Source organism: Amblyraja radiata, chromosome 32 (genome assembly GCF_010909765.2).
Source record: "Amblyraja radiata isolate CabotCenter1 chromosome 32, sAmbRad1.1.pri, whole genome shotgun sequence".
Lineage (NCBI taxonomy): Eukaryota > Metazoa > Chordata > Chondrichthyes > Rajiformes > Rajidae > Amblyraja > Amblyraja radiata.
In genome coordinates, this window is record NC_045987.1 from 22,853,578 (window position 1) to 22,881,406 (window position 27,829).

The 27,829-nt window shown below is 40.8% G+C and overlaps 1 protein-coding gene across 4 annotated transcripts in view; it reads left to right on the forward strand.

The window, feature by feature from the left end:
- The window catches only part of pbx3 (PBX homeobox 3), a 178,403-nt gene that overhangs the window by 124,846 nt on the left and 25,728 nt on the right, over nucleotides 1–27,829 (forward strand). For all 4 annotated transcript variants that reach the window (XR_004416626.1, XM_033048721.1, XM_033048720.1 and 1 more), the window contains exons 3-4: nucleotides 1,222–1,466; nucleotides 15,784–15,974. Coding sequence is in view for 3 of the 4 variants with exons in the window: in XM_033048721.1 (XP_032904612.1) it covers nucleotides 1,222–1,466; nucleotides 15,784–15,974 (436 nt within the window). In the remaining variant the exon portion in view is untranslated. The remainder of the gene's footprint in view (nucleotides 1–1,221; nucleotides 1,467–15,783; nucleotides 15,975–27,829) is intronic.

Sequence of the window (27,829 nt, forward strand, 5' to 3'; positions counted from 1 at the left end):
GTGGACTGCATCCACAACTCTGCAATTTCTTGCGGTCTTGGGCAGAGCTTTGGCAAACCAAGCTGTAATGCAACCTGACAGTATGCTTTATGTGGTGAATTTGCACAAGTTTGCTAAGAGTCATTGGAAACATGTTGATTTTCCTTACTCTCGTTCTAGAGGCATGATGTGCCTCCTTGGCTGTCACGTCAATGCGGTTAAAACACCACAGATCGTTGGTAATATTAACGCTAAGGAACGTTAAGCTGTTTGTTAAACTCCACTGATGAAGGAATAAAGAACATGTTATCAATGTGTTGCTATGTATCCAGACTAAAACAACATTTGTACAGGAATTGAAGTCTATTAGTTGTCTACTACCACAGTAAAATGTAGCTGTAAATATATCACAATGGGAGAGAGATTCATCCTTGGTGTTAGTGCCAAAGCATGCGAGAATATTGACCACCAGTGGAGATATTGCAATTGAGTAACCAACTGTAAGTAGAACAGGCACCCACTTCTCAAATGCATTCAGCGGTAATGACCACAGATGGATTTTTTCCCAAGTACTTCATTACAGCCTGTATTTTAATGCCATGGTTTCAACTTGCTTGCCCCTGAGTAGGTTATTTTCTTGTGTAAGAAGGAACTGCAGATGCTGCTTTAAACCAAAGATAGACACAAAATGCTGGAGTAACTCAGCGGGACAGGCAGCTTCTCTGGAGAGCAGGAATGCGTGATACTTCTGGTCGATACATTTTGGAGTAACTCAGTCTGAAGAAGGGTCTTGACCCAAAGCGTCACCCATTCCTTCTTTCCAGAGATGCTGCCTGTCCCGCTGAGTTACTCCAGCATTTTATGTCTATCTTAGGTTATTTTCTTCCTCAGCAAACTTTCATTTAGTTGGTTAGTGTAGCCATACTGCAGTTGCTTGAATCTACACAATTGTGGTGTTTGCATTTCTAAATCTTTGTTGGGTTCAATGCTGTTGTCATATAAGATTTATTCCACACCTCTTGAGTGTAAAATAAGCACAGCCACACATCTTTGCCTGACACATGTCACTACTCCTATGATTCTGTGATTCCACAGTTGATGTCCTTTGAGGCTGATGTGTAATAGATCGATGAGCACTTGCTTCACTGCTGATTTCAAAATAATTTAGTTGGATGCTAGTTGGTGTCCTTAAGTTACCGTTTTTTGCATGAATTCTGAATGTCGCCCGTTTTCTTTCGACAGGTTTGAGCATCAGAGGTGCGCAAGAGGAAGAACCACCAGACCCCCAGCTAATGAGACTTGACAACATGTTGCTGGCAGAAGGGGTTTCGGGGCCAGAGAAAGGTGGAGGAGCAGCAGCGGCGGCGGCGGCGGCAGCAGCATCGGGGGGATCAGGATCAGATAATACTGCAGAACACTCAGATTACAGAGCCAAATTGTCCCAGATCAGACAAATCTACCACACAGAGCTTGAAAAATATGAACAGGTAGGAACATTAATAAAATTAGTTTTAACCATTGCACTGAAGTATGTGATAATGTGACAGAAAGGGTTTATTGTGCACATTCTCTGCGGCTTTGCTTTGATAATATCTTCATTATATTATATAGTGAGAAATGGACCCGCTCTGAATGCAGCTGAAATCCATAAAGAGCTGTACAGTTTAATTATCACCAACTGATTTTGAATTTGTACAAACTGGAACAGTGCTTTCCTGGAACAATTGTCTCCAGCTGCAGTTTTTTTCCTGCCAACTTCTGAACAAAGAAATCAAACCATTGTTTCTGCAGATTTTGCCCCAGCACCTCGTGTGTACACAACTGTATGCAAATATGTATCAACTATTGTAAATTTGGAAGTGCAAGTAAAACAAGCAAAGAGAAGGAGTGAGAAACTTTGATTCCTGGCTGCAGGAAAAAAGGCTATTCTTATCTCTACAAATAGGTTGCACTGCTTCATAGAAAAAAAGCCATGCCTTTGTTTGCATTATTTTCCAATGAGGCTTTGGAAATCAGAGGTTTGTAGAGAGCAATGGCAATGTTAGCATAACGCAGAGTGCTGGAGGAACTTGGCTGCTCAGGCAGCATCGGTGCAGGGAATGGACTGGCAACGTTTTAGATCGGGACCCTTCTTCAGCCTTATTATAGTCGGGAGAAGAAAGCTGGAAAAGAGAGGTGGGGATGGGACAAAGCCTGACTGGTGATATGTGCAGGATGGAACTGCATATGCTTGTTTACACCGAAGATAGAAAAAAATAGCTGGAGTAATTCAGCGGGACAGGCAGCATCTCCGGATAGAAGAAATGGGTGACGTTTTAGCTCGAGACCCTTCTCCGAAACATCACCCATTCCATCTATCTAGAGATGCTGCCTGATCTGCTGAGTTACTCTAGCATTTTGTGTCTATCTGAGAGGTGATAGGTGGATACAGGTGAGGGGCTTTTGTTGGACTACGTCAGCATGTCTATATGCAATAATAGTGGATGATAAGGCTAAGTCCAAGGCAACTGTGTTCTATGACAGAGTGTTTGACCAAATTCTTTCAAAAACCAAATGATTTCTGATATTGTTCACTAGCTCTGGTTAATCTAGATGCTGAGGTTAATGGTAAATTTAAAATGGTTAATGTTGCCCTGGCCACAAATTAAACCTGGAAACTGGTCATAATAGGTCAGTGTTGAGCAGACAGCTGAACTTGCGTTCTAAATATCTCCTTGGAAAAAAATAAGATGATATTGAATATTTAGAATCATAGTATCCCAAAATAATGTACAACCATGTAATTCATCCATTCATCATCGTTGAAAACATTAGCGACGCATTGGTGCCGGTTTCCAACAGGAATGGTGACGAACGCACCACACATCTCTGTCCCCCAGTTCCTACGGACGTCTGCCGCTGGAAGTATAAGATTTTGGTGTGTGTGCTTTATCATCATTCCTTACAATGCAATGTACGACAGTGAGCGCAACTTCTACTGAAGTGTGGATGGCCGTTGGCTCACTAGAAGCTCATCCGCCCTTTGACAGGCCTTGTTTTTGGTCCTGCTGGGGGTCCATAGCCCCCTCCTCACCTGGCAAACCAGGTGGGGGAGATGGTTTAATCGCCGACTATCCGACCATAATACACTCATAAAGAGTTGTAATTCCTATTATGTGGGCACATTCAGTGGCCTATGCCATGGAAAATGCTGTAAACGTCAATTAAATAAATAAGCAATCAAATTATTTTTGTGATATTGGTAAAAGGATAAATATTGTTCGGGAGATCTGTTACATGAATCCAAATAGGCAGACAGAGCCTCACTTAGACATCTGAGTCAAAGATGTCACCTCCAACAATGCAGGACACTACTGCACTATTAGTCTTGATTATCTTCTGACCGCAAGGCAGGAGAACCGTGGCTGAATTAAGCTGACACTTGTGTATGATTAATCTCACTAAATGACCGCATCTGATTTTTGAGCTGAAATGGCAGATGACGACTTCTAGGGGGGAAAAAAGAGAAAAACTAGTTTGAAGAATTCATTCACTCTTCAGTGATGCTAATCTTTGTTCTGACATGGCCACTGCTAGGTAGTATATTTATTTAATTAGAATTTGGGATTTATATCATGCTTTCCTTTTCTCCTTAAAAACAATTTTTTGGGTGTTATATTCAGCATTTTCAAAGGCCTCTTTGCTTTGTTTCTGATTGTGATTATTTCCCCATCTACAGGCTGTTGAATATGCCGACATAATTAGAATCCTAAAGAAAGGAAAGATAGGATAAAAAGAAAGCAACAGTCTCTCAGGTTCCATTTGCTGGGCTTATAACACCTTATTACTTGAATGGAGGAAATCTTAAGGATAAGAAGTACTTATGGGAGCTTGTATCAAAATGAGCAAACGGCTTTTCTAACCTGTGACAGTGATATTACTTCAAAATATTTCATTGACTTTTAATTTGCTTTGGAATGTTTTAAGTTGGTGAAAATCAAGCTATAGCATTGTAGCTTATGCCTGGTAGGTGGAATTGAATCACTTGATCATTAGACTGGTGGAACATGGAAAATTTGAGGATAAAGGTGCAGCTTGGACTATATCGGGATGTTACAGTTGTACAAGACGTTAGTGATTCTGCATTTGGAGTATTGTGTTCAGTTTTGGTCACCCTGTTAGAGGCAGGATGTTGTTAAGCTGGAAAGAGCGCAGAGAAGATTTACGAGGATGTTGCCAGGACCTGAGGGCCTGAGCTATAGGGAGAGTTCGGGCAGGCTAAGAGTTTATTCCTTTAGAGAGGATGAGGGGTGATCTTATTGAGATATATAATATCATGAAGGTAAATGCACTGAGTGTTTTACCCAGAATAGGGGAATCGAGAACCAAGAGACATAGGTTTAAGGTGAGGGGGGAAAGATATAATAGGGCAACCTTTTCACACAGTAGTACACACAGGTGGGTATATGGGATGAGCTGCCAGAGGAGATGGTTGAGCAGATACTATAGCAACATTTAAAACCCATTGGACAGGTACATGGATAGAAAGGTTTAGAGGGATATGTGCCAAATGCAGGCAGATGGGACTAGTGTAGATGGGGCATCCTGATTGGCTTGGGCACTTTGGGCTGAAGGGCCTGTTTCTTTGCCTCTTTGACTGACTCTATCACTCTATCCCCTTGTGATCAGTGTTGAGTTGCCCAGTCTGGTCTCAGAGCTGTTGGTATTGGCATCATCACTAGAGTAGAACAAATCAACAATTTACAATTGTTTGAAATTTTATATACATGAGTGAAGATGGGCTAAATAGTTATCTGCATCTGTATTTAATGATTAAACTATGTCAATCTAGAACAAAAGGATTTGTTTTTACATTTGAAAGCCCTTCCCAACAAAGTAATCTAACAGATTAATGTTTCAATTTATACTTTATGTTTACACCACAGTTAGTCGAAGCCTGGAATATGGTTGTCAGTATTGGCAGGAAATCCAACTGAAAATATGTTTTTCTAACTTCCCCATACAAGATCAAATCTGATACCATGCCAACACATGAATTAAATACAGGAGTAGGCCACTTGGCTGCTCAGTAAAATCACTGTTCCTCTTAATTTGTAACCTACCCATCCCAGACACCTTTCACCCCTTATCTTATTGAAAATCTATTTATCTCTGCCTTCAAATATTCAAAGACACTGCTTCGCCCATCCTTTGAGGACGAGCGATCTAATGATTCATCACCTTCAGAAACAAAAGTATTTGCCTCATCTCTACTGTAAATGGGTAACCCCTTATGTAAAGCAGCGACTTGTAGTTCAAGAAACATCCTTTTAATTAAAATTCTACTAAATGTCAACCTATCTTATCCCACCTTTTCTCATAAATTAACCTGCTCCTTCCAGGTATAATTCTAATCCACCTACATTGAAATGAATGTATTGTATAAAACATACTGAAGGTAAGAATATAAGCTACTACTCCACAAACCTAGTCATTTTCTGGAGAAATTCTTGCAATAACATCTGTGCACGGACTTTGATATGTGCGTCCAACAGATTTACAAACTTACTGAAATATGGAGATCAATACTGTATCCACTTCTCCAGATGTGGTCTTACCAGGGCATCAGGTAACTGATGTATTTAATGCCCCTTACAATTAAAGAAACCATTCCGTTACTTGCATGGTCTGTATATTAACCTTTCACAAATCATGCACAGATCTCTGCCCATTCACAACCTACTTATTCCCCTATACACCTTTGTCTTTTTTTATAACTTTCTTTCCTGTCCATCATGGTGCCAGCAACAAATTCAGAAATATTAGTAAATTCATCCTTTCTTTTATCCACAAAACATTAATACTTCAAAGAACACCAATAAACTGATCGAATATGATTTCTCTGTCACACAACTATTTTTACTTTGCCTGATTAGCCTGAATTGTTCAAGTACTTTGCTGCCGCATCATTAATGAGAGCCGCGTTTTCCCTGCTTCAACTACTAAGGCATCTAGTCTGTAGTTTATTGTCTTGTGTTCCTGTCTATTTTTGAATAATGCTACTTTAAAAGAATATTCCCCGATTCTAGGGAATTTTGAAGAAAAAATACCCAGTGCTTTAACTATCTCATCTACTTCTTTTAAGGCTTTTAGATTAAGTCCTTCAGGAGTCTAGAGCATGCCATCCTAAAGCCACCTCCCTGGTGATTGTTTTGTCTTGAATTTCTCTCTGCCCTCCAATTCCCGATTTACAGCTTTACAAGGATGCTACTTGTTTCCTCTATAATGAAGACCAGTACAAAATGTAGATTCATCGCTATTTTTATTATCAATTCCACAAACTCACTTTCTCAAGGACCAACGCACACTTTGATAATTCTTATTTTCAGAATATCTATGGAATTTCTTACTATCCGTTTTTAAATTTTTGCCAACTTTGTCTCATATTTTATATCCTTTGAACTTCGATCCTTAGAGCCCTGTGGTGGGTGCAGCAGCCCACTCAGAGTATTTCATTAAAGTAAACCTTATTACAGTTCTCATCAACCTGCTTGGTTGTGTAAACTTCACGTGCCACCGTAAATGAAATGTTACCTAGCAACCATAGGAAGTGTGAAGATTTAACTGGAATAGAAGCCGGAGGGCTTCATTGGACCCATTAACGTACATTTTTATAATTGCCATCTTAAAGGATATTTTTAATCTGAAAAACTCCTTTCCCTAAATGTCATGTAATGAAAAAATCATTGGTACTGATCTCAGTCTGTCATTGCTTCAGGTTACTGCATCTATTTCAGTACATGTTGCAAGAAATGGTCATCATTACAAAACCAATACATTCGGGCATCAATTTAAAACAAACTCTGCTAACAATTAATGCACCATCATTTTCTCTTTGTCGCCATGTAAATGTTTTTACTCGAATTAAACAGTTATCTGTTACATGATGTTTAAGGTTATGTCTATTTTGCATTAAAGGGTCCCCACTTTTGGTGTGGATATTTATAAAATCGATCTGTGCAAGACATAATTATAACAGTATCATTCATATTTTTTGCGGATCCTTTGGTACTATTTTTGGCATTAGCATCAAGGATTACAAATTTATCATTGGCATCTCACATGCAATTGATCTTGTCTCATTGCATGCTCTTTGTTTTTTTTTAGCTAGTTCCTGCAAATTTATGCAACTGTAACCCATTCAATCTTTTCTAGTATGCTTTTCACCTTGTGAAAAGTACTTTTTGAAGATATATAGCCACGTGCTTCAACTTGTATTAGACTGATCGGCAAATCCTACTTCTATTTGGTACATGTAACCCATGTATTGCGTGGTGTCGCATTAATGGTTTCAGTTGAGCATATCCTACTCATTCAGAAATGTTGATGCTTTTACAACTTGCCTCATTGTAACAATTGAGATGTTACTGAAAGTAAGCATGCAGGTACAGCTGGCAGTGAAGAAAGCAAATGGCATGTTGGCCTTCATAGCGAGAGTATTTGAGTATAGGAGCAAGAGGCCCTACTGCAGTTGTACAGGACCCTGGTGAGACCACACCTGGAGTATTGTATGCAGTTTTGGTCTACTAATTTGAGGAAGGACATTTTTGCTATTGTGGGAGTGCAGCGTAGGTTCTCCAGGTTAATTCCCGGGATGGCGGGACTAACATAAGATTAAAGAATGCATCAACTGGGCTTATATTCACTGGAATTTAGGAGGAGAGGGGTTCTTATAGAAACATATACAATTATTAAGGGATTGAACAGGCTAGATGCAGGAAAAAAAATTATTGATGTTGGAATGTTGGGTTCAGAACCAGTGGTCACAGTTTAAGAATAAAGGGTAGGCCATTTAGGACTGAGATGAGGAAAAACCTTTTCACCCAGAGATGTAAATCTGTGGAATTCTCTGTAACAGAAGGCAGTGGAGGCCAATTCAATGGATGTTTTCGAGAGAGAGTTAGATAGGGATAACGGAATCAAGGGATTGGGGAGAAAGCAGGAACGGGGTACTGATTTAGGATGATTAGCCATGATCATCTCGAAGGGCCGAATGTCCTCCTACACCTATTTTCTATGTTACTATCAAGGCAGCAATTCAATATCATCATCCAGGTTGACTTCAAGCACTTTGGTTGGAACCAAGAACCATAATTCATTGGGGACAGATATAGTGGGTGACATTTGTCAAGGTGCATAATTTAGGATCCTTTACATATCTGCGGGATTCTACCATTAAATAAATTGTTAGCTATATTTTCAAATGGGAATATGGCATGAAATATTCAGCAGAAATGTTCCCCCTTTTCATCGACGCTAACGCCTTAATATAATTTTTTCTAAAATGGAATCAAGCAACAACCATGAAAGACTCTTTAAAAAATCAACCATGAGATTGTACACCTCCACCTATACACCTCCCTCAGTTCAAATTGTGTAGCGGTACTAGAGTGGCAGAAAATTGCTGCCTGTTATTAGGTAACAACCTATGTTTCGATGTTCACAAAATTAATCATGGGCACCAAATTCCGGCAGTTAAAATTTGATGAATTTTTGTGTGGTAATGTGTTGTACCTGCGCTTATTTAGCTGGGCTCAATAACTAGATTGGAATGTTTTGAAATTTGTCAGTTGTAAATGAATAAATTCTGGAGGTAAAGTACAATGCGCCGCTGTAACTATACAGTGCATTTAGCGCCACTGACCTCCGAAGTATTTCTAGCCAATTATATTTGGACTTGGGGGAAGCAAAAATGAAGACGAATGAAGGCTCCATGATACAGGGTCCTCATATGAAATACTTGACTGTATGTTTATTTAAACTGCATGTACTATTTTATTCATGAACATTGTTTTTATTCATGAGAGCAATTTACTCTTTTTTTGTTGCTGATGCCTCTAACCTCCATTTCTGACTGTGTACGTCGGGCTGAAAAACGTTCATCAATTGCAGGCATGTAGTCTTCTGTAATGGTGACATCTATAAAGCTGATGAACAATAACTATCGATGACCATTTCATTAGAGCAGTTAATTTTGAGAACCATTGGCAAGGACTGCAGATGAAATGAAAACATACTTTTTTCAATCATACTTTTATTCACTTTCAAGAGAGCTAGATAGGGCTCTTAAAGATAGCAGATTCAGGGGATATGGGGAGAAGGCAAGAACGGGGTACTGATTGGGGATGATCAGCCATGATCACATTGAATCGTGGTGCTGGCTCGAAGGGCTGAATGACCTACTCCTGCACCTGTTGTCTGTTATTGTTGTTGTCTGTTGTCAATTGATGTTTTAGGTATGGCCCATTGTTACATTCCAAAACCAAAGAAATGCGCACACACACATGCTCAATTCTATATGCCATCTATATCTCTTGTTTCCCTTTCCCTGACTCTTACTCTGAAGAAGAGTCTTGACCCGAAACGACACCTATCCCTTTTTTCCAGAAATGCTGCCTGACCTGCTGAGTTACTCCAGCATTTTCTGTGCCTGCCTGTCTTCTCTCAATTCTTTCCCTCTTTATTCACAGACTAATTGTGGATGGTTCATTGGATACTGGAAATGTTTTTTAGTGTCACACATTTGACTGCCACTGAGCCTCCTTTTCCAGCAGCAATATGTTCACCAGAAGCTTAAACATCACCTTCTCGTGCCATATGGTGGCCTTGCACACTGAAAATTAAATATATTTTTCTCAGTAATCCTCATTTGTGCAGACAGTCTCAGCCTGTAAGGCAAATGCTCTGCTCTTGACTGCCTGAAGCTGCAGAGAATGGTGAACACAGCACAGTCCATCACAGATTTGTCACTTCCTTCCATCCAGTCCATCTTCTCAGTGCATTGCATCAGGAAGGCTTTAAGTACCATAAAGGACGCCTGTCACCTTAGCCATTCCCCTTGCTCTCATATACCTTCTGGGAGAAGATATAGAAGAAAGATTGTACATTCAGACATAAGAACAACTTCTTCCCCATTGCTATCAGACTCCTGTACCAATCGCTTCCTTCACACCCCCATCCTTATATGTTGACACATACTTTTAAGCCCCTGTCCCACTTAGGCAATTTTTTTGGCAACTACAGGCGACTAGGCTGTCACTACATGGTCGTGCGGTGATGCCTGTATGGTCGTGAGTAGTCTCCTCAAGTCGCCTAAAGAGTTGTAATGTTTTTTCTGGTCGCCGCTGGTTTTTGAAATGTTCAAAACTCTTCGCCGACTGTGGGCTTGACGTAGCTTGTCTTTTTCTGTCGTAGGTGCTACCGTAGGTTGTCGCCAGGATGACGCAGGTTGTCGCCAGGTGACTGATTGTTGACGGGTGCTGACGTCGGTAAATTCCACTGGCGACTACCTACGTCAACCGGCGACTCAATTTACTTCAGTGGTCGCTGACAGGGTCGTTGCTTGTCATAGCTTGTCGCGGGTGAACGTAGGTTGATTTTGGTTGTCGTAGGTTGTCGCCTGCGTGGTGATAGGCGTGACCGTAGGTGGATGTCCTAATGCGTCGTCGGTTGTCGGTAGCTTGCCGTAGCTTGACGTCGATTAGGTGGTAGGTTGTTGTAGCTTGTCGTAGACATTGTCGTGGGGGGGGGGGGTCCAGTCGCTGCTTTTTTGGCAACCTGCTACGACTATGACAGTCGCTGGAAAAAATCGCCTCAGTGGGACAGGCCCTTTACTCTTACCTCAAGTTGAGTTTATTGTCATATGCACAAGAATGGAGAGGCATAGGTACAATGAAAGTCTTGCTTGCCGCAGCATCACAGGTACATAGATTTGGGCGACACAGAAAACAAATTCTACATAAATTATATGTAACATCTACAATACAGTGCAAAAACGTCTGAAATAAATGAGAGATTTGTGCAAAACACAATGAGAAAACCAGTCCTAGATAGTGCAAGGGTGTTCAATTGGTGACTTGGGGGTGTGCAGATTGGTTCAAGAACCTGAAGAATGCAGGAAAGCATTTTGGGACATTTGGTTTGTACAAATGCCTTACGATTGGCAAGAAGTCCTTCAACATTTGACACTGACTACCAGTGCTCCAATGGTGGAGGGCATATGTCGAATTGTGAAAATAACTGATCGGAATCAAGCAACAACTAACCTACACGTCTTTGATAAGGGTAGGAAAAGTCCTAGACTATTGTTTTTAATATATTTAGGATAAATAAAATGTTGAATCCCAACACAGTTAGAAAGCTTAAATTCATACTTAAATCCATGATAAAAATATGATTAGCCTTAATGACCGAATTGATATGATTGTTGTAAAAATGCATCTGATTTGCCAATGTTGTTTAGGGAATTAAATCTCCCACCCTTATTTGGCCTGGCCTTTACATGACTCCATACCATTGCAATGCAGTTGACCCTTAACAGCTCTGTGAAATGGCTCCACAGACCACTTGGTTCAGGGGCAGTTAGAGATGGGCTATAAGTACTGGCTTAGCCCATGACACTAAAATCCAGAGATATATATAAAAATAATATTTTTATGTAGAAATGGTCGAATGTTTTTCCTGTCTCAACATAATTTCAAGAAAGGTTAAGAGAGGGTAGACACAAAATGCTGGAGTAACGTTGAATCCTGGTTAATGCCATGGTTGGCCTTTGATGTGTATTTACATTGAATAGTCATTTATGCTGTCAACAGTGGCATCAGGTGCCTATTGCCCCACCATTAGGCCTGTGTATTGAGGATGATATTTTGGAATTCTTAGGACACCCTGGCACTCATAAAATGGCCGCTAACAATCCCAATTTCTTTCCTCCATTGTCTTTTGAGTCTGTCACTCTGCACAGAAGTAACTCTGTGACACTGGTTGATGATTTATTTCTTTTTAAATCTGAGAGAGTGTTAGAAGAAATGATGTTGGAAAACTAGCTCCTTAAAGGGCAAGTGCTGTCTGATTTACAGCAGTCTCCCCTGGTACAAAATGTGGCATCAATGAGACTATATTGAGGCAGGCAGTGATGTAATTTAAATTGGTAATTTACTGTAAGTAGTCACAAAAGCTTTTGCCTGAAGAGCATACATGTTTCTTAAGGGTGTAACCAGATTTTAATTATCTAAATGTAAATACTTAACAAATTTTACTTAGAGTAATGAGCTAAAGTGCACACAGTATAAATGAAATATTCTAATTAATCACACATGAATTGCTGGTTTAGAGGAGTTGCATGCGTCAGTGATGTTGGGAAAATGCCCAATAGCAAATCACATTTTGCATTCATAAATTTGCTCATTTAATACAGGTTTATGATATTTGACTAGTCATATTCAAAGTAGTCTTAAGTATTTACATGTAGGTGTAGCTCTTTATTTTGCAGTGCCTCTTGTTTAGTAATGTTGCACTCATTTCCACTTGTGTGATCCACAACAGCTCATTCACCACTCAAAATCGGACTTGTTAGGCACTCTTTGACCCACTGGTATCAACAATCTAGTATTACTGCCATATACAAACTTCTTGATATCCTTAGCTGCCCAGTTCATAAAATAATAAATTTTAATCTAATATCATGTTAAGTAGGATATATCAGCAGCTAAACACACAGTTTTGCTCTTTTTGCCGTGACAAGTTATCCAAAAGCAAATATAATGTTGAGCACATATATCACAAAGCCTGGTTTCACTTGCCTGTCAGTGTAAGCAGGGGTAATAATACTTCACACTTCCTTTGCCAGTAATACCAGAAAGGCAGGTTATGCATTGTTTTAAGGGAAAAGCTGGGTCCAAGATGGACTGGCTGGTGACCTGATTGAAACTATTGCAGAATGGTCAAGGTAATTAGATAGTTAAGCCAGATACATCAGCTGTATTTGTAAGCCTTTTAGCCTCTAGCTTACCCTAAACATTACATGAAATGGTTCTGGCTGGACTACACTAAAATGCTTCCTTTGGGTAAATGGCTTGTTTCCTTCCTTCCTTAACCTCAACAAGTTAAATCAAAAGCAAAATGTTGCAGATGCTGAAAATAAATAACAAAACCGAAGAGAGTCAAGTGGTAAAACTGAGATGACCTGATGAAAGAGGATGGTAAAACGTTGTGAGTGAAAATGATAATTCTGGAGGAGATGTTAGTGGGAGTAGCTTTACATACATTTTACCAAGTTAGGCCAAGTTACCAAACTCTAGCTGTTGATAACCTTCCGATGAAGGAAAAACTAAAAGTCGCACTCTGGACAAATAACATATGTATTCATGTGGATTTCACAGTTGATTAGCTGGAAGAATGGTGAGGAGGATTTGTCCATGCTGAAAACCTAGCAATTATTTGGAATTAGACATGAAATTAGACAGGTGGTTGGCCTACTGTTGCTCATTTTGAGCCCTCATTGAAGTTCAGCAACTCTCTTTGCTCTATTCTCAGTGTAAGAATACTCGGGAATAACCCTATTTTAAAAAATATATTGTTCGTTCTCTCATGCGGGTGAAACTGTCGCATGTTGTTTAGAGGGAATTTACAGACATGCTATTAGAGAGAGCTGATAAATATAATATAACCATATAACCATATAACAATTACAGCACGGAAACAGGCCATCTCGGCCCTTCTAGTCCGTGCCGAACACGTATTCTCCCCTAGTCCCATCTACCTGCACTCAGACCATAACCCTCCATTCCTTTCCCGTCCATATAACTATCCAATTTATTTTTAAACGATAAAATCGAACCTGACTCCACCACCTTCACTGGAAGCTCATTCCACACATCTACCACTCTCTGAGTAAAGAAGTTCCCCCTCATGTTACCCCTAAACTTCTGTCCCTTAATTCTCAAGTCATGTCCTCTTGTTTGAATCTTCCCTACTCTCAGTGGGAAAAGCTTATCCACGTCAACTCTGTCTATCCCTCTCATCATTTTAAAGACCTCTATCAAGTCCCCCCTTAACCTTCTGCGCTCCAAAGAATAAAGAATAAAGAATAAAATGTAGTTACTGTAAATCGGGTGTTGGAATGGAGCTTATACCATTAGATAGCAGGGGTTCACGGAGCCAGATTTCCCCCTAACCTTTACTGCAGGGTGCTTGAAATACCTTCAGCACCCTGTGCATCTGGAAATTATTACTGTTTGAGTGAATTCTCTAACTTTTATTAGAATCGTGACCACTGAATTTGAAATTTAGTACCCCGACAAACACTGGTGTCCTTGAGCTACTATAACCTCCGACTACAACACATGTTGTATATGTTCCCTGTCATATATTTTTGTGATAATGTACAAAATTGGTTCTATCCTTTTTAGGTCCACACATACAAAGCCTTCAGGGTGTTATCCCATGCACAGTATTACTGTGATATCAGATGAATTAGAAAAAAATGTATTGGTTACTTCAGCGATGTTTATTTATTTCTTTTTTGCATCTTTTTACTTGAATTTTCAGATCAATCAATCAATCAAACAATTTATTCATCACATACACAATAAAATGCAGTGGAATTAATTTTGCCAGCAGCGGTACAATCAAAAAAGAATACACAATACACAATAAAAATTTAACACAAACATCCACCACAGCATTCTTCACTGTGGTGAAAGGCACAAAGTACATTAGTCCTCCTCCATTGTTCCCCCGTGGTCGAGGCCATAAACCTCCGCAGTCGCTGTTGCGGGCGGCCAGATGTACAGGCCCTTTCGTCGGGACGGTAAGTCCTGAATTGGCGCTTCCCTGCTGGAGACCGCGGCTTCAGGATATCGGCCGCGGGCCAACGGTCGGAGCTTTTCTCCAGCGAGGGGTCCCTAGCAAGGGGTCCCAGGCTCCGGACGCCGCGCCCGCGGCTAGAAGCTCCGCAGACCGCGGCTTCAGGCTGTAACAGTCCGCGGGCCAGCGATTGGAGCACTCCCTTCTGGCGACAACAGCTCGCCCACTCCACGATGAAATGTCCACGCTGCGCCCACTGTTGAAACTCCGGGCCCGATTCCAGGAAAGGCCTCACCAATCCATGGTGTTAGGCCACAAGGGAGGTGACATGGAAAAAGTTGCCTCTCCGTGGAGGATTAGACCGAAAGCGGTTCCCCCCTTATCCCCCCCCCCCCTCACCACCCCCCACACAAGACACACCAAGAGACATTAAAACACACATTTGGACACACTAAAAAAACAAAAAAAGTAGAATTGATGAACACGCTGCTGGCAGGACAGCCGTCTCGCAGCGCCCGCAGATGCCATTGTATACAAATTAACAACACAAAGGTTCTGCTAAAATGAACCATGATATAGGATTGAAAAGATACTGCAGCGTAGAAGGCTTTACTTTTGATTAATGTTATGAATGGCTATTGTGAATTATTTTTGGTTCTGATTCAGGAAATCATTGCCTAAAATTTGAAGCAGCAAAAAGGTGGACTTGTCTAATTTGTATTAAGCAATTCAACAAAGGAAATTTAGCATGAAAAATTAACAAGTTATGAATTTAGCAACCCTGTTTAAGTAAACGGAGTCTTGGAGCACAAAATTAAGAAAAATTAAAGTATGATCTTGAGGCTTGGAAAACAGGAATTTTAATGCTGTCGCAAAATAATCCTACCCTTTTCCCATTGCAGAGATTAGATCTCAACAGCTGAAATTTAACCTTGGTCAATAATAATAGAGTATATGCATAGTACCAGCATCACGTGTGTTACTTTGGGAATTTATTTCCATGAATTTCTGAGACAGGAAGCAATGCACAGTTAACGTTACTAGTCGGAATACACTTCTGGGTATCAGCCTTATTTTAAATTGCATAGTACATAGAAATAAACTTCTGAGGTAACATGTGGTATATTTTGCAGGGGATTGAAACCATCATTTAACTTGCATATATTCTTTCTGTTGCAGGCATGTAATGAGTTCACTACACACGTGATGAACCTTCTACGAGAACAGAGCCGAACACGTCCCATTTCACCAAAGGAGATCGAAAGAATGGTCAACATCATCCATCGAAAGTTCAGTTCAATTCAAATGCAGCTAAAGCAGAGCACGTGCGAAGCAGTTATGATCTTGCGGTCACGATTTCTTGATGCCAGGTATTTCTTAGTCATAGACTATACTGTCGTTGTTGGTGTAATAAAAACTATGTGCCAATGCTTCCTCACACACTAATCTGAAGATAAACATAGCAGATTTACTGAGCTTAGCAGTAACCAAAATTTGCTGCACATCCACTGTTGAATTGCAGCCTAATATTATAACACGGCACATTGTCCTTATGTTGGTGTGAAGATGCTTCCTGATCTGTTGAGCCCATAACTTTATTAACATTCATTGAATGGACATGTGCCACTGCAGATTTATGCCAATACTTCCATGCGTGCACACTGCTGAAAACTCTTCAAGATTGTGATCAGAGTCAATCTGTCCAGAACTGGGTCCCAAATAGTGCAGCAGATGCTGTAAGTCAGAAAGCAGAAACCACCAAATGTGAAAATGGCTTAGAAGAACTGATCAACCATACTTTAATGCAATTTGATGAGATTTTGGCTGCTAATTTCATAAAAGCATCCTTAGAGTATAATTATACTTAACAAAATATTTAAAGCATGCATCTTTATTTCCATAATTAATAAATAACATCAAGTGGTTTTGTTAGAAAATTGCTAATTAGAGATGAGTATTCCAATTTTAAGAGGTATTTAAACCTCTTTTACCTGGATCATTTATGAAAATGTACTTATATCCGCAAGGAAAGAGGTCTTTTTGCCTTCTTGAGTCAGTATGTAGCAATGTTACAAAATTTTGAGATTTTAAAAATCAAGTCTGTAATTTATCCCATCAGATAAAGCATAAAAATAAGTTTAATTTGACACCTAATTCACTTTCATATCTCAAGTATTTAAAAAGTTATGGCCATTTTCATACTCGGAAATGAGCATCTTGTTCCCTATTGATTTTCTATGGACATAACAAAAAAGCTGTGATCGTGAACAGTCAAAAGCCCATAACTTTCTTAAAAATTAAGAGAACTGAATGAAATTTTCAGTTATCATAGATTGAAGCATTCTGAAACAAATATAAAATAATCTTACTTGGATGACCTGAAATTAAAGCATATAATTAGTTAGTTACCTAATTGTAGCTAATTTCAGACTTCAATTACTAGATCTAAGCATCTATCCATTTCTTAATAAATGATTAACATTTTTAAATAGCCTAAATGTCCAAATAATATTCACAAATAATTCACAATAAAACATGATTTTTAAATCTCATTTACATTAATTTATAGGCCAAATGGAAGGAATTTAGTGTTCAATTGCTGTAAATAAATGCCCATTTAAATCAGCGTTCTAGTGGGTTCCTGTGGAACGCGCTGGTTTAGAACGTTCACATTGCGCTAGATTTGTGCCCCAAATGCCCAGAAAAATACTGCGGGATATAATGGGCCCAAAATGAGCTACTCGCAATATTAAACTTTGTATAAAGGGATCTTTAGAAGCCCTTTTTAATGTAAAAATATACAGCCTACCTTCTGTGGTTTGCTTTATGAGACCCTGCGGTTGCTGGCGGTCGCGGGTTTAGAGATTGATTTTTAAACTACTATAACTATTATTCAAGGCCTTTAAACCTAATAATAGCTTTTGCGACGGGGTCTTCCAGCGATTTTTCGTTAATAATTAACTAGGCTGAACATCTTCGATTTGAACAGCCTAGAGAAAATCGCGTTTTAAACCCGCCCCCCTCTAAACGGCACCAAAATCGCGCACACCCGCAGCGGCAGATTTTCAACGACGCTTCAGGTAGGCTTTGCAACATACCTACAGTATGACTATCAAAAACACATCTATATTAACCTACACCAATACCATTTTAATCTCCCCACATTTCCTTTAACTTCAGTCTGGAATAGCCAATTAAGCAACCGCCTATTTTCTTAGGGGGGTAAGAGGGCATTCTGGATGCAAAGGTAGTTAACAAGTCATTTAAGATAATTTCCTTCATTGGCTGGGACATAAAATACAGAAACTGGGAGTATATGGTACAATTATATAAAACATCATTTCGGCCTCAGCTGGAACACCACGTGTAGTTCTAGTAGTCACAGTACAGGTCGACAGTGGTTGCACTGGAGAGGATGCAGAGGAGATTTACCAGGATGGAGGATTTTTCAATGCAGAGGATGGTTGCAGCCTGGAACAATTGTCTAAAAGGGGGGTGGAAATATGTACACTTAAGGCAGAGAAGGCAATGTGCAAAGTGCTGGAAAATGGGATTTGTATAGATGGGTACGAGGCTCGGTATGGACTTGGTGGGCCAAAGGGCCAGTTTCTGCGTTGTATTACTCTATAACTGAGAAATCTTTGACTGGTATTTCAGCAAATGGGATATTGATGGGGAGCTGCTTTGCAGACTCTTTTCCTGATTTTCTGCCAATGTTTTTGACCAGCACGAGTGTACATGAAGTAGTAACAATGTGCAGCAGAGTGGCACGGCTGGTAGAGTTGCTGCCCCACAGTGCCAGAGACCCACCTCACAGCAATCACCTCACTTAAATGCGCACGTCAGGTGCTGTCTGTGTGGAGTTTGCAAGTTCTCCCTGAAACCACGCATGTATACTCCCACATCTCAAAGATGTGTAAATTGAGGAAGCCAACATGACCAGCATCACCACCACAATAATGCAACACCAATTTCGATGGGCTGGCCATGTCATCCGCATGTCCAACATACGTCTCCCTAAACAAATCCTGTACTCTCAATTGAAGGAAGGTCGGTGAGCCCCCGGCGGGCCAAAGAACGCTTCAAGGACAACATCAAAAACAGTCTGAAGAAATTCCACATCACATCGAGCAATTGGGAGAACATTGCACTGGACATGCGCTCCTGGAGGAAATCCGTGCAGGAAGGAGCTGCACGTCACGAAATGGAACTATGCCGTGTCGCAGAGACAAAGCGACAGCACCGTAAAGAGAGAGAGAAGGGAGCTCGACGACTACCAACCACCACCAGTCTCCACTGCCCACGTTGCGCCAAGGTGTGTGGATCGCGGATCGGCCTCTAAAGACATCTGCAGACCCACAAGTAGACGACACTATGGAGAGGACAGTCACTCGTTTCGAGTGACCGCCGAAGATGATGTTATTGAGTGATAGAATCTGGAGAGAATTGATAGGAATGTAGGATTAACGCAGGATTAGTGCAAATGGGTGATTGATGGCTAGTGTGGACTCAGTGAGCCAAAGGGGCTTTTTTCATGCTGCATCTCTCCATGACACTTAGGCATTTTTAAGCTCAATCCACTTTTTGGGAAATGTAATGGAATTGAGTGCAGCACTATTATACAACATGTCCATTGAAATCCCTGAATCCTGTGGCTTTCCTTCCTATCAAGTTGATAAAATTGCACTCCATATATCTATCTTTCATCGTTATTATTCCTTTAATACTCTCAGAAAATTGTGTCTAATGCTATGCAGTAGAATTTAGTTTAAGATGCTGTTCTGAAAAGTTTATTTCTCAAGAGATTTTGTATTTTTTACCCATTTTCTTGAGTGGTTCCTGTTTTTCCTTTCCTCCAATTTTATAAATATCAGCGGAGTTTACAAAAGATAGAAAATAGGACAAGCAAACAAAGCAATGGAGGGGGTTAGAAACAGTGAACAGAATTTGCCTAGACCATAAAAATCATATGTTCTGACTAATCTACTCGGTTGCTTTGTTTGCTTGTCTCCCCACTCTCCTTCCCCCCCACCCCACCCCCATTGTTTTGTTTGCTTGTCCTCTTTTCTATCTTTAGCAAAATCCAGACCAAATGACTCACCCTGAAATTGTCCTCCAAGCCACACAGCGACCTTCAAGAAAGATGTTCCAGGCATCATTTCAGAGGTCCTGCATCCTCGATCAATTGTGTTCAGTTGGACAGTAAAGCAACTAATTGCAATGGGCAGCATTATTCTTTAGGCCAATCCTACATCATTGTACTGTGCACGGAAGTCAACAATTAAAAAAAATAGCCCCAATCAGTAGCTTCTGAATTAAGCAAGCTTGAGTAAGCATGACGTCTGACTCGCGAAGAGAAGTTACATCTTCACTATGAAGCAGTAAGATGCTATGCAGCCCCATGAGTCCCAATCCTGTGTCCCGTGTACCCTGCAATGTATTCTCTTTTGTAACACCATCAACTCTTCTTCAGCTCTTTCTACCACTTAATTGCACCATCGGGTAATTTTTGCAGCAGCCAAATTAACCCATATCTTTCGGATGGAGAAACCCATGCAGTTGATAGGGAGAATGTGTACACAGTGGTGATCAAAGGATTCTTCCAAAATATTAGAAATCTACTGGTATAGACAACACTTAAGGTCAGGATTGGAGCTGCAGAGCAGCAGTGCTAACTGCCGTCCGTGACACAGCATCTATGCTGCCCTTACCTTAGTTTTCACCAAATGCCCTGACACATAAAATAACAAACATAGTTCTGCTTATTATAACCATTACTGTTCTTGCACTGCATGTAACTCTTAACACAGTTAACCGCTCCAACTACTACTTCCAACACCATGTTGAGAGGGCTTGCCTCTTACTTCTCTTACCTCTAGAGTCTACAAATAATTCCTTGTGATGGGTGATGGCTTCTTTTGGCTCTATTCTCACCCCACCCCCGACCCCCAACCTTTCCACCACAATTATTTAGTCTTAACCTTTGGTGACACAAGGGATGCAAATGCTGGAATCTTGGGCAAAATACAAAGTTCTGGAGTAATTCAGTAGGTCAGCATCTGTGGAGAGAATAGTTTGGTGACATTTCAGGTTGGGACTCTTCCTATATCAGTCAGAAATCAGTCAACCTTCATCAGAAGAAGGGTTCCAACCCGAACGTCTCTTATCTATTCCCTTCACAGATGTTGCTTGATCTGCTAAGTTTGATAAGGCCTCACATAAGAGATGCCTTTGATTGGGTCCCACATAGGAGATTAGTGGGCAAAATTAGAACACATGGTATTGGGGGTAGGGTACTGACATGGATAGAAAATTGGTTGGCAGACAGGAAACAAAGAGTAGGGATTAACGTGTCCCTTCAAAATTGATTGAATTTCCTTTATTGTCATTCAAGCAAGTTTGAACAAAATTTTGTACCAAGCAGTCATGACAGCAAAAAACAACAAAACACACAATTAACACAATTTAACACAAACATCCATCACAGTGAATCTCCAGGCACCTCCTCACTGTGATGGAAGGCAAAAAGTCTTATCTCTTCCCTGCTTCTTCTTCCGCGGCCAGGCAGTCAAACTGCTGTATCGAAGCTCTCGATGTTGAAACCCCCGCCGAGCAATGGCAGGCAGTGACTAGTAGAGTACCGAAAGGCTAGGTGATGGGACCGCAGCTATTTACAATATACATTAATGATTTAGATGAAGGGATTAAAAGTAACTTAAAAGTAAATTTGCAGATGACACAAAGCTGGGCGGCAGTGTGAACTGTGAGGAGGATTCTTTGAGGATGCAGGGTGACTTGGACAGGTTGGGTGAGTGGGCAGATGCATGGCAGATGCAGGTTATTGTGGATAAATGTGAGGTTATCCACTTTGGTGGCAAGAACAGGAAGGCAGATTATTATCTGAATGGTGTCAAGTTGAGGAAAGGGGAAGTACAACGAGATCTGGGGGTCCTTGTTCACCAGTCACTGAAAGTAAGCATGCAGGAACAGCAGGCAGTAAAGAAAGCTAATGGCATGTTGGCAGTTGAGGGAGTGCAGCGTAGGTTCACGTGGTTAATTCCCGGGATGGCGGGACTGTCATATGTTGATAGAATGGAGCGACTGGGTTTGTATACACTGGAATTTAGAAGGATGAGAGGGGATCTTATTGAAACATATAAGATTATTAAGGATTTGGACACGCTAGAGGCAGAAAACATGTTCCCAATGTTGGGGGGAGTCCAGAACTAGGGGACACAGTTTAAGAGTAAGGGGTAGGCCATTTAGAACGGAAATGAGGAAAAACATTTTCACCCAGAGAGTTGTGAATCTGTGGAATTCTCTGCCTCAGAAGGCAGTGGAGGCCAATCCTCTGGATGCTTTCAAGAGCGAATTAGACGGAGCTCTTAAAGATAGTGGAGTCAAGGGATATGGGGAGAAGGTAGGAACAGGGTACTGATAGTGGATGATCACACTGAATGGCGGTGCTGGCTCGAAGGGCCAAATGGCCTACTCCTGCACCTATTGTCTAAAGTCTGAAGAAGGGTTTCGGCCCGAAACTTTGCCTATTTCCTTCGCTCCATAGATGCTGCTGCACCCACTGAGTTTCTCTACCTTCGATTTTTCACTTTTGTCTACCTTCGATTTTCCAGCATCTGCAGTTCCTTCTTAAACACCTATTGTCTATTGTTACTCCAACATTCTGTGTTTTCAGTCTTAACCTTTCCTATTTTTCATTTATATGTTACCAATCGGCATCATGTGCTGGTGACACCCAGCTCTATTTCTTCACCCTCCATCTTGACCATTTCATTCTCCGGTGCCATCAGATTGCTCGTTTGATATCTAGCCTTCTGAACCACAATTTCCTCCAGTTAACTCTACCAAAAAAAAATCTTCTACCACATTCACAAATTCTCTTCTCTCACTGTCGATTCCATTCCACTCCCTCTGGCTAAGCAGCCTGTTTCCAATTTTGTGTTCTGTTTGACACTGAAGTGGGAGCCTGTTGGAAGAGATTCTTGTATAACTTGATGGAGAAATGTCATACTAGGCAAGGGCAGCACCGGCATTGTCAACATAGAGGCTTTGGAGGTGGAATAGTGTGCATCAAAGACTATAGAGAGATTATGAAATCTCAGGAAGGATCGTGCACTAAAATTAACAAACATGTATGTTAAAATCTCTTTAGAGCTTCCTGGGGTGGTCTCTGCAGCAAAGTACAAAAGAAGTGGCCGTTTCTTATCCTGTATCCACATCTGTGATACCATGGTGGATTGATCCCACAACAGCCATTGAGGGAGTGGTAGGGAAAGCTCTGAAGGAGAAATTTGGTCACAAGCTGAGTATTGTGACAACATAACCAATTTGTCTGCTGAAACCCGTTTATCCATTCTTTTATTACCTCTTCACAACATCTGGGTAATTTCATTCTCAGTAAACTACAGCATCATTCAGAACTCTGCTGCCTATGAGAGTTAATGCAAACTAAATCAGTCTCAAAGTCGCCATCCCATGCTAACTGATCTTAAATTAGTTCTTGTTTTTAAACTCGCACCCTTATTTTCAAATCACTGTGTAATCTTTCCTCTGCATCTGAGTGGAATCTCTTTTGAGCTAAATGCATGCTTCTACATCTGACTTCTTGATCATTTTCAAAGTAATGTGATTGCCCGATGATAGATAATTGCCATCAGTTGCCAAGACCATGAGCCCCAGAAGTTCCTTCCCCAAGCCCTTCTTCTATACTTCCCTCTATTCCTCTAAAATCAGCACACGTGTCTTTGACTAGCATTTTGATCATCTGCCGTAACACCTTCTGAAGTGTGTTTATAGCTTCAATGTATATTCACTTCTATAACGTGCCTTGGGATACTTGGCTGTATTAAAGAAACTATGTAATTGGAATTTGTTGATGATACTGGGCTGAAGTTTGGCACAGGGCATGCAAGGACAGAATTTTGGTTCCGGTTCTCTAACTGGCTCATCATCATTCAGTTGTACGAGATCCATTCCAGTTTATCAGTGCTCTTGCAGGAGGGAGTTTTTTCCCCTGGATAGTCCTAATTTTCTGATCCGGCCGTTCGGAATTGTTCATTTGAATGATTTTGCCTTGTTGGTGCTGTCTTGTGTAGTACTATTTTTCTCAGCCCGTACATTGACAAACAATGAATTGTTCCATTAACCTGTCAGCAACCCTTTGCAGGCTGCTAGAAATTACATCCATGTGACCTTGGCACTCCCCACTGTAGTACTGTATTCTGGGGAGACTGGGAGGACATTTTTGGCTTCATCACCTCTGAAGAAATATTCTCTTCAAAATGTAACAACTGCAAAGGATTGTCATGGAATTTCAGCAACTCAATATTGTACTGTATTTTTACCAATTAAAATTACTTTTAAACATAGAGAAAGTGAAGGGTGTGAAGAAACTGAGTACTATTTTAGGCAAATTCAGGATCCTGATCCATGAAATGTCATTAATTTCACCTTTTGGATTTGTGAGTGTAAAACTCTACTGATTTGAGCATCCCTGGAAATTGTGTAGTGATTTAAAATGTTAATCTTGGATGAGCTTGTTTCATTGTAATTTGTTCCTTCAAGCTTTGCGGATCTTAGTAAATTCTAACAATTTAGATGCTGAACATCATGAAGTGTAGTTCTAATTATCTCTCAAAAGGGTAAGAAAAAATTGATAGTTGCCACATGCTCTTGAATAAGCTGAATGTGCAATCTGGCTGTTCTGCAGTGGCCCAATGTTCAGCAAGAGAAATGAGCACATTTCAGACATCAGCTATGTGATCTGATCACTCAAATTAATGATAGTAAAACAGTAAATTTTACAAGAAATGTATAAAAGTTGAAGTATTTTTACATTATACTTACCCTTAAAAGACATATTGTGTTTATATTACCTCGGTGGTGAACTTGATTAAAATTGATATTTTAGGGTGCATGCATTAGAATTGCAGTGCGCTGCTAAACTAGTTTATAAAAAGTCTCCCGTGGGAGTCCTTGGCTCTCAAGGGTACTTTGTAAAGCTACCTGGAGTTAATTTAAGTGTTCACAGAGTGCAGACACTACTATCCATACTCTCTAAACATTTAAATGTTAACTCCGAGGAGAGGAGCTCTGTGCAGGCATGTAACCAAGCATACACCAAGCTCTCTCCTGGGTAGGGGAATTGGAGTTCCAGTCAAGCAGTGTAAATAGGAACTGATACTAAAGCCAACAATCTGAGACCGAGCGCCAGCATAAATGCAGTATTAAGCTCTAAACTGCAATTTCTGAAACTAGCTCTACACAGTACATAATTACAGCAGTACAATATAAAGGCACTATTACCCATACTGCAGATTAACCATTCTATTAAAGGATTTAATCAAAATATATTTATTATAACAATTGTTTCATTTACATGTTCTTTGTAATTTTATTTCTGAACTGTTTTAGTCAGTTTAGATGAGTTTCCTATGCATAGGAATTAAAGATCGTTTAGTTTGGATGCGAGCCCCGTTAATGTTTGCGCAGTTTAGTTTGAAAGTATATATCAAAACTATTTGCTTGAAGAAAGGAGAGATAGAATAATACTAAATCACTGTCCAACTAAAATGTGAACAACATGCTGAAGTAACTCAGCGGGACAGGCAGCATCTCTGGAGAACATGGATAGGCGACGTTTTGGGTCTTTGACGCAAAACGTCACCTATCCATGTTCTTTGGAGATGCAGCCTGACCCGCTGAGTTACTCCAGCACTTTGTGCCTTCGTTTGTAAACCAGCATATGCAGTTCTTTCTTTCTAAAATATTCCCAATTTTAAGGGCTAATAGGGTTGTGACGTCTTGTCGGAGAATTTTACTCAAAGGAATGTATTTTGGGGGCAGTGCAGAGTGCAGGCACCACCATGTCGTACTTTTAGCACTACTGATCAGGGATTGAACTTGTTTCCCTGCAGACCTGGCACTTGAGAAGGGCCAAGCGTTGCACTTGACCAACAAAAGTGACTTGAGGATATATGTTCTGCTTTCCTAGCGGACAACATTTCCAATTGGGTTTTGTATTAATAGGTTTTATATGAATAAAGGGATGCTATTTTAAATATTACAACTCTCTGAAGCTTATGAATTATAATCCTGTTGTTTCCATCTTAAAGGAGCTCTGTGTGTTGCACAGTGGTGATGAACAGATAAGGAATGTGTGACATTCAGGCGAGCAGAGACAACGGCATGAGATAAGGACGTGTCCAAGTAATAGTAAACCTCTCTGATCATGTAAAAGCCATAGATTAACATTTATTTTTAAATCCATGAGCATCAAATGCATCAGTGCAAGCACAGGTAGTCTAAATAAACCAATAAATGAACAGCACAGTTTTCATGCCCTGAGGACAAGCCAAAGTGGAAATGTCACACACTAGAGGTCAAAGCTTGAAGCTGAGAGGTAGAAAGTGTAATGGAGACTTTCTAAAGCAAGCTTTCTACACAAAAATTAGCTGGTGTTTGAAATATGCTGCCAGAGAAGGTGATAGAAGCAGATACAATAGCGGGCGGCACGGTGATGCAACAGTAGAGTTGCTGCCTTACAGCGCCAGGGACCCGAGTTCGATCCTGACTACAGATGCGTGTGTGTACGGAGTTTGTACATTCTCCCCATGACCTGCGTGGGTTTTCTCTGAGATCTCCGATTTCCTCGCAAAGATGTGTCCTCCAAAGATGTAGATTAAATGGTTTGGTATAATTGTAAATTGTCCCTAGTGTATGCAGGATAGTGTTATGGGCCTGTCCCACTTGGGCGACTGCAGGAGACTATGCAGTCGCTACATGTTCGCGGATGGTTGCCGGGGAGTCGTCTTCAGGGTCGTGAGGAGTTCCCACATTCTGGGAACTAGTCACGGCCTCATTATGGTCGCCGAGAATTTTTCAACATGTTGAAAAATTAGCGGCGACTAGAATGAAGCCGTCATGGAGAGTAGCGAGATTTGTTGTGGGTCGCCAGGTGGTTGAAGGTTCTCTTAGGTTCTCGTAGGTTGTAGCCGGTGCTGACCGGTGAATTTTATTGGCTCATTGGGGATAAAAAAATGTAAGCAGTAGTTTTCAGAACCAAGGATAACCAACCGGTAATGTTAAATGTTCGCCGAACTTCACAGCTGTGTATCTCTGGCCTCTTAAAAGTTGTCTGGCTTCTTAAAAGTTGCTTGCACTCCTTCTCCCTCCTTCTTCCCCCCCCCCCCCCCCCCCCTCCCTTATTTTAAAGGACTTACTGTGCTAGCCGTCTTAATTACAGCGCCAACCTTCCTGTTCATCGCGGTGTGTGTCTGTGTCACCTTGGCTTTGCACCGTGTGAATTTTCCACAGCGCTCCCCCCCCCCGCTTGCCCTGGCCCCCGCCTGTGCGTTGTGTTTGTGTGTGTTCCACTCTGACAGTCGTCGTTCCAGTTGCTGGTTTTTCAGGCGACTGCCGGCAACTTAACAGTCACCGGCAGTCGCCTGAAAAATCACCTAAGTGGGACAGGCCCATTAGTGTGTGGGGATGGCTGGTTAGCGCGGTCTTGGTGGGCCGAATGGCCTGTTTCCACGGTCTATCTCTAAACAAAACTAAAAAAGCAGTGTACAAGAGGCAGTAGCAGGGGTACATAAACAGACAGGGAATGGAGGGATTTTGACACGTACAGTTTAAATGTGCATCATTTGAAGATGTTGCTCCTATACTGTATTGTTTTATGTTAAGCGATTTACTTCCACTGAATTACTTTTGAAGCAGTTGACATTTTAAAGCTAAATTTGCACAAATATTCACACATAATGAGGACAATGTTTTCTTTGGTTGCTATTTTGAGGTTATTACTTGGGAATGTTTCTCGAGCGGGAAAAAAATAATGTTGCTGTTCAGGAAAATGCATTGGGAACGTTTTTCATTCACTTGAACAAGCAGTCAATGCCTATATCTACAGCACTTGACAGTGCTGCAGTGTCTTTGTACTGCTTTCAGATATCAGACAAGATTATGTTGAGGTCCTGAAGTGGGAATTGAACTTGCAATCTTCTTGTTCAGTGGTGACAATTCTCTCAGTAAAACCCTAAAGCATATACAAACCTCTTCTCACTCGCTGCACACGATCCACGTACTATTCTGTTTGAAAGTGAGCCCTAGAGAAGAACAGCCAGTTATTTTCCAGGAGAACGTAACCCCTGAACCAAATAACTTAAAAATACATCCTTTTCCAAATGACAAAATATTATACTTCAGT